The sequence below is a fragment of the Anoplopoma fimbria genome, chromosome 7 (genome assembly GCF_027596085.1).
Source record: "Anoplopoma fimbria isolate UVic2021 breed Golden Eagle Sablefish chromosome 7, Afim_UVic_2022, whole genome shotgun sequence".
Taxonomy (NCBI): domain Eukaryota; kingdom Metazoa; phylum Chordata; class Actinopteri; order Perciformes; family Anoplopomatidae; genus Anoplopoma; species Anoplopoma fimbria.
In genome coordinates, this window is record NC_072455.1 from 12,087,662 (window position 1) to 12,094,980 (window position 7,319).

At 42.7% G+C, this 7,319-nt stretch overlaps 1 protein-coding gene and 1 non-coding gene across 3 annotated transcripts; both read right to left on the minus strand.

Annotated features, from left to right (window-relative positions):
• Positions 1 to 871: 871 nt before the first annotated feature.
• Positions 872 to 5,813, minus strand: snapc2 (small nuclear RNA activating complex, polypeptide 2). 2 transcript variants are annotated; one of them, XM_054601641.1, is made up of 7 exons: positions 5,729 to 5,813; positions 5,349 to 5,580; positions 5,082 to 5,255; positions 4,835 to 4,967; positions 3,633 to 4,307; positions 3,377 to 3,465; positions 873 to 1,729 (listed from the first exon to the last, which is right to left on the minus strand). In XM_054601641.1, the coding sequence occupies exons 2-7, from the start codon at positions 5,559 to 5,561 to the stop codon at positions 1,427 to 1,429; spliced, it is 1,587 nt and encodes a 528-aa protein (XP_054457616.1). In that variant the 5' UTR covers positions 5,562 to 5,580; positions 5,729 to 5,813; the 3' UTR covers positions 873 to 1,426. The 2 variants fall into 2 exon arrangements, with proteins under 2 accessions (XP_054457617.1, XP_054457616.1); XM_054601642.1 differs by lacking the exon at positions 5,729 to 5,813 and having other exon boundaries at positions 872 to 1,729; positions 5,349 to 5,722.
• Positions 5,814 to 6,655: 842 nt separating this feature from the next.
• Positions 6,656 to 6,737, minus strand: trnal-aag (transfer RNA leucine (anticodon AAG)). The gene has a single exon. It is a non-coding gene; the product is annotated as a tRNA-Leu (tRNA).
• Positions 6,738 to 7,319: the final 582 nt, after the last annotated feature.

Below are 7,319 nucleotides of genomic sequence, written 5' to 3' on the forward strand. Positions count from 1 at the left end.
GACCGGATCCTTTGTTCTTCTTCTAGAAGCACATTTGAAGTTTGTACTGCCATCTGCTGCCGACGCAGTGCAAAGTCTTCAGGTGAAACCTAAACCCAGACTCTCTTATTTTAATCTTTTTTTCTTGTTCTTAGTGATTGGTGAAAAAGAGTTAGAGCCTCTATTTAATTTAGAATGGCTTTGGTCTCACAATGCCACTGAACAACGGCTCAGCTCTCTACAACCTTTTCAGCCTGGAGTTTCACTACTGGGCGGCTGTGGCGTAGTGGAGCGTGTAGTGGAGAGCAAGGTAGTTCTCCAATCAGAGGATCGGGGGTTCGATACCCGGCTTCGGCAGTTGATGTGTCCTTAGGCAAGACCCTTAACCCCAAGTTGCTCCCGAAGGCTTGCCATCGGTGTGGACTGGATGTTGCATGAATGTTAGTTAGAGTCTGATGGTGGCACCTTGCATGGTAGCCTGTCATCAGTGTGTGAATGGGTGAATGATATGTAATATACTACTGATTGTAAGTCGCTTTGGATGAAAGCATCTGCTAAATGACTGTAATGTAAATGATAGAAAAACAATACAGATTGAAACGTCTTGATTTGACAATTTTTCTATAGACCAGAGCTGAAACAATTACTGGCAATTAATTAATTAGTCAATTGACATAAAACCGATCATCATCTCTTTTGACAATACAATACCTTTAGTAATTTTAGAAGCAGAAATGAGGAAAGAAAAACCTCACACTATGTGAATGTGATGGTAAATTGTAGATCTTTTGAACACTGTGCTGAGAAATTGTGATGATTTTTTCAATTATTTTTTAACATTTTATTACTCTAACAATTAACAAAGAAAATTATTGACAGATCAATCAATCAATAATGAATCAAATCATTAGCTGCAGCCCTGTACAAAACCATTTGTCTCATTTAAAGGAGACATATAATGCACATTTTCAGGTTCATTCTTATATTTTGGGATTACATGCTTTAATTTAAAAGAAAACACTTTCTTTTTCTCATACTCTCTGTCTGAAAATACCAGTTTTCATTATCTGTCTGGAACGCTCCGTTTGAGCCAGTCTCTTTTTAGACCCATCCTGAAAAGGTCTAGCCTCGAATCTCACTTTCTACAAAACAGGACATGAAACCAAATAAGACAAACTACTCAATGAGTGTTTAATGATGTCTAAAAAAGTAAAATAAAAGTAGCTGAACAAGAACTTTGCCGAAACAAAACTGAAATAAAGTATCTGATCAACGAGTAAGCAAACGAGAAGATGAACCAGACGTTTCAATACTCCAGAATCCTGGTTCGTAGTTCAGCCCAGTAACCTCAGGGACGAACAATGACCAAATAATCCAAAAAGATGATGTACAAATATAGAAAGTAGGCATAACTAAAGCATACTGCACATTTGTTTTATATTTTGACCTATTTGCGCGTCAACAGTTTCAGCGGCACCATAAAAGGGTTGAGGGCGGGGCAGAGTCCCATCTCATCTGCATCCCCTGATTGGCCCGATGAGTTATTGCTCCCTGACGATTGGCTCTCAGCTGCATCCGGCTGCGGATTCTTCCCTCCACTGGCTGTGACATCACTGCCGTCAGCTGTCCCAGCAGCTCTCTGCTCGTGGTTTGTTCTTTCGTTGTCACGAGCACAGAGTCCATCCTTCAGCTCTCTGAACATTTCTCCCGCCATCTTGGAGTCAGTGGTGGATGAGAGAAGTTGGTACACCTGAAGACAACGCAAAGTACAAAAATAAACAAACTCATTCGTGTACAGATACCTTTGCAAGGATGGTACGCACCAGGTCTGCCGTTGGTACACACTACACTTAAAATGGCCACTCGGTCTGCGTTTTATGCAGGTTTTTTTGAAAAAGGAGAGTCCACTCAGTCGTTAGCAAAAAGCAGTGATGCGTTACCAAGATAGGCTAACCAACTAGGTTAATGCTAGCACTAGCTAAGTCAAAGCTAGCCATGCTAAGTTTGAAAATAACTGAAAGTAGGGATGCACCTATACCAGTATCCGGTCCGATACTGTGCACATGTACTTGTACTCGTTAACCTACTCGGATACAACTACCTATACCACTACTAGCAATACTGGCGTTAACCTCTCATCAGTTGAGCCTAACAAGCCGCCCAGTTGCAATGATAACCCGATGCACAAACAGGTTAAATTCATCTGCTGGAGAGTACGCACCAAACAGGAAGTCCACAGTTTACCCTTTATAAGCCGCTCTGATGAGCTTCGCTCAGCCTTTTTTATTATTTTTAATATTTCTGTTAACTGTTTTACTGGTAGCACGGTCACATCTCTACAGCAAACGGTGCTCTGTTTGTATCATGAAAACACAACGTTGAATATTAAAATGTCAGCAAAAATCATCATGTTGTATATTTTATTCGTTACAGTCAGTAAATGAGGATCATTTGAAAAAAAAAATGTTTTCAATGTCATTGTTAGAACTGTAATGGTATTATTAAGTACACTGAAATCTGTATTGGCAAGTACTTGGTCTGAGAAAAGAGGTATGGATGAGCAACAAAAATGTAGTTTGGATATTTGAAGTGGGATGTTATGTATAATGCTGTGTGATGCGAGGTAAAATAAGCATGTAATGTCTGAGAACTGAAGCTTTGTTTGTGTTATTGTGTAACTTTGGTGTCCACAGCAGTACAGTGCTTTGCTCCCCTTCTGGTTCTACTGCCTGTTTGTCCAAACTCTGTTTACACCGACTATGAATAAGGATGTATATGTATATATATATATATATATATACACACGTGGCAACATCGATATGCAGAAAACTACGTCAGGTCACATGGGAAAAAGTTTTTTGAGAGGCTTGGGAAAATAGCATTTTGGAGTAAAAATGATATTTTTAATGTATATATTTGAATACATAAGGTAACTCACTTTAATCTAATCAGGTCTGATAGTGCCATGTTGTGTTTCCACAGGTTTCTGGACTGTGTGTCATAAGAGCTGAATGAACTGTAACAACCTATAAGGTCTTTCTTTGTAAACCACAGCGTTTTGGTTACACGTTATTTAAAGGCGTCGCAGAGACTAGGGCGAACATCTTCATTTGCTAACGTTGTTTTATGGGTCAGTTCAGTTTAGTCGTGGGAGAGACAATAATGGGAAAGGTGGAGCTATCATAGACTTCCTTTCACATTAAAGTCAGCATCACTAAATCTAAAGAAGAGCCTCACTTGATGATTGACAGAATGTAGCAGAAGGCGAACACGTGTCCGACGACACCAGCTACTGGTCCCACTGTCTCTGCTCCGCATCATCACAATATGTTATCCTCACTCTGCACTCACTTTACTGTAGCAAGCGACCGACTCGTTAGTGTGGGGCGAGGTGTACCTGGATCAGATGTTCGTGCAGTTTTTTGCAGTCCAGCAGGGGGAGCTCCTCTGGGAGAGACATCAACAGGTCCAACATTATGGCACTCTCTGGAGGACGATAATAAAAAACTGGTTCATTTCAATGTAGTGCAATGTTTCGGAAACAAAGACCGTTACAATGGACAATTGCTGTGGGCGTGATGGTGGCTGGGATTGTATTGTAGGGGACCAAATTAATTCCATTTCATGAAGGAACATAAAAAGACCTGACTCACCCATGGGGGTGAGATGACACTCATCATTTGGCTGGTGGATGCTGCTCAGGTAGCGGTAGATCCTCTCGAAATCCACCACGCTCTTGACGCCGAACATCCTGGGACTGTCTTTTGTGGCGTACTTGCTGGTGCGACCAAACTTGGCGTGGAACGCCGCGGCAGGTGTAGAGAGCAGGGGCTTGGGGGGGACGGAGGACGGTGTGGTGCTGGGGACCGGAGTTTGGCCGGAGGCAGAGGAGGAGAGGGATGGGGGAGGACCCGACGAAGTGGACTTTGATGTAGAGCTTGTGGAGATGGTGGTGGGGCTTTGCTCTGAGGGCTGCTGGGTAGTTTGGATAAGAGTCTTTACCACTGCTGCAGAGCCAGAACCAGGTGTGTCTTGTCCTGTAACTGGGGTCGCAGTCTGTGAGGTGGGTTGTGGAGAAGTAGCGGGCACAGCGAGTATTTTTGCTGCCGCATCCAGTGGGCAGGAGGTGGCAGCAGGCTGAGAGGTGGGGGTGCTCGCAGGTGAGGTTCCAGCCGTGGTAGAAAGCTGCTGCTGGGGTGGAGGGATTTTGCTGTTTAGCACTCTGACCACTTGGGATGGTGCCGGGAGTCTTCGGGCTGGGCCCAATGCTGGTCCTGGGGTCTTGAGTACCACGACAGGACGAACTGTGTTTGTGCCAGGACGCTCAACTAAGAGGGAGGAAACCTTACAATGTTAAAGCTGTGATATGCTTTTTATCACAGTAATGGGGAGGAGATTAGCAACATCTGAGTGTTTGAAGAAACAGGTCCTGTTGGATAGTCAATCAAACAACCACAAAAACACACAATGACACTTTAAACACCAACAAAGACGCACAATATAAGTACAAAAAGACTCAAAACAACTACATATGGACATAAACAACTACAAAAAAACAAAACAACCATAAACAAACTCAAAACCACAAATTCAGAAAACTTCAAAGAAATAAAAACAACTACAGAGAGACTCAAAACAACTACATACAGATATAAGCAACTAAAAAGGGACATTGACAGTCACAAAGACACAAAACAACAAAAAGACAGAAACAACCGCAAATTCACAAAACGTCAAAGAGACATCTACTTTCTCTTCGTGGATTTGCATCCACAAAGAGATGCAAATCTAATATCAACAATTATTGATCATTAACATTTGAATAAACTTGATAACAGGAACTGGAGGTCCATACCTTTGACTGGCAACCGAGGCATTGGTCTCAAAGGGACGGTGCGACCAACAGGTCTGTCAGTGGGGGGTCTGTGGACCTGGGGAGGGTCACAGTTCCTCAGGGTGCACGGCTCTGTTGACGACACTATCAGCATCTGAGAAGCACAGGATGCAAGGATCACAACATGAGCAAAGGCTATTGAAAACTGAATGTTATTCCAGGTTTCATCACTCCTCTTCCACGATGGGCTCGGCTCGGCTCGCAGTACCTGAGAGAAAGCCGCGGTAATGGGTTCCACGCGTGTTCCGGCAATAGCAGAAGCCATGTGTGTCCACAGCTCGATGGGCTTTCTGACCTTCTTCTCCTCCCATCTCTTCTTCTTCAGCTTGAAGCTCGCCAACGAGATCACTTTGTCCTTCAAATATTCCACCGCAGACTGGATCTAAAAGAGAGGGAGGGACAGTCTTAACCCACGAACATAACGCTACCGGAAAACAGCGTTTCGAACAGTTCGCTAAATCGATGAGTTGCGTACCTCTGAAATGGGCCGAGTCGGGACGTGTTTTTTCAGGTAAGCGTAGTCGATGTCTCCGTTCCCTCGGTTGATCCTGCCAAATGTTTTCAGGGCCTTCAGGAGGTTCCTCTGCTCGACCCTCTGCCACTGACAGCTCACTTTGCGCGGAGCCTGAACCGGTTCGGGGTTCAGGTTGCGGTCTGGTTTAGCCCGTTTACGAGCAGGCGGCTTCATCTCGGCTAAACTGATCCAACTACAACAACACCAGACGGGAGAAGTCACGAGACGAAACCCGTAGTTAGTCTCGTGCAGCTCAGATACTTGTGTCCGTCTCTCACGAGATCCAAACTTTTATTTAAACATCAAACTGAATTTAAAAACGTGCCTCCTCGCGCACTTACCACTACAACAACACGCCTTCCTGCCTTCGGATCCAACGACAACAACTCGTCTTCCGATACGATATTTTCAGAGTAAAACCGCTTCCTCTCTACCTACGGATTCGATTAAAACGTTTACAAGGCTGAGAAAAAGAAAAAGATAAAGCAGCAGGTGTCCAAATTTATTTTTAAACTCCCCTTTTAAGTTTTTTACACGGCTTGTGAATATCAATGTTTAAACAGTAGATCAACATAAGATTCATTTAATGTATTATTTAAAGAAAAAAAACTTTCATAGAGATAGAATAAGGAAATGGATCGAAATGGTGCATTTAATTACCCTTTTTCTAACTTTTATTTATAACTGCATAACTTAAATGCAAATTAAATATCTCTCCTTAAACTAATCAACCTATTTCAACACTACAAACGCTATGTAGGCTCCTTGATATCTGGGCAGTGATCCCAATAAAGAGCATGTAATCAACACACACACATTTTGTATCATTTCCCCTTTTTTTGAATGTGTAACGTGCAAAAAAGAATAAACTGTCAGTCGATGTGGTACATTCTGACTTTAATTTGAAGGCAATGGGTTTAACTGCTTCTGGGTTGCCCCATTGGTGTGGGAAACAATTCGCCCTGATCCTTTTCTCCCAGGTATCGTTTACAGGCCGGGCGCATTCCCCAACAGGCTTCATAACACTATGGTTATCAACGATTGACTTTAAGGAATCCAACAGCTGACTCTGCGAGATGAGCGGGATGTGCAGCCTTAAGTGAGCACTGCCTGCCAGACCAAACAAAGGACACAAGCACTCTTCGTCAGCAGCATTAGGTATATTGCTTCATATAAATACTATAATGAATTTGAATAGGAACCAAAAGTGGTCTGACATTCAATTATTATTAAAAGTATCTCATGATAGTTGCACAAAATAACTAATCTGGCAGCGGTGGGATTCGAACCCACGCCCCCGAAGAGACTGGAGCCTTAATCCAGCGCCTTAGACCGCTCGGCCACGCTACCGATGGATCACGACTGCCGAAAATTCTGTATATAAAGGCACAGAAGGATAACGGTTGGGGATAGGGTGATAAGAAAGCAATTTGACCTAAATAATTTTAGTTTTAGATGAACTCTTCTAGTTTGTTAAACCGTCTGGCTGACATATTAGACGAAATACCCTGCAATACATGCAATGAGGAAATACATGCAATGAGGAAAAGAGAATGAAGTCTAAAAAAAAGTTTAGGCTGGGGTTGCTAGAGTGTATACTTCCCCAAATCTAATAAAGAGCAGAATGGGGCAAACACACCGTTTAATTCAGTTCTTGTACATTTAGGCCAAATGGAAATAATTAACACGACTTTTTAACAGCATGTGTAAATGCTAAATCACATGATCAGAAGTCATTGTCAAGACACAGATCACATGTAATACCAGGCGGAGATGCAGCTGGCAGCAGCTATGGAATGTTTCTTATTAGTATGTAAATGTGGTGTAATTGTTCCAGTGAGCATGCTGCTTCCTGCTCTCTATTCAGAAATTACATCCTCATGAATATCTTTGATCAGCTTGTGTGCATGAATGTGCAATTCTTTACATATG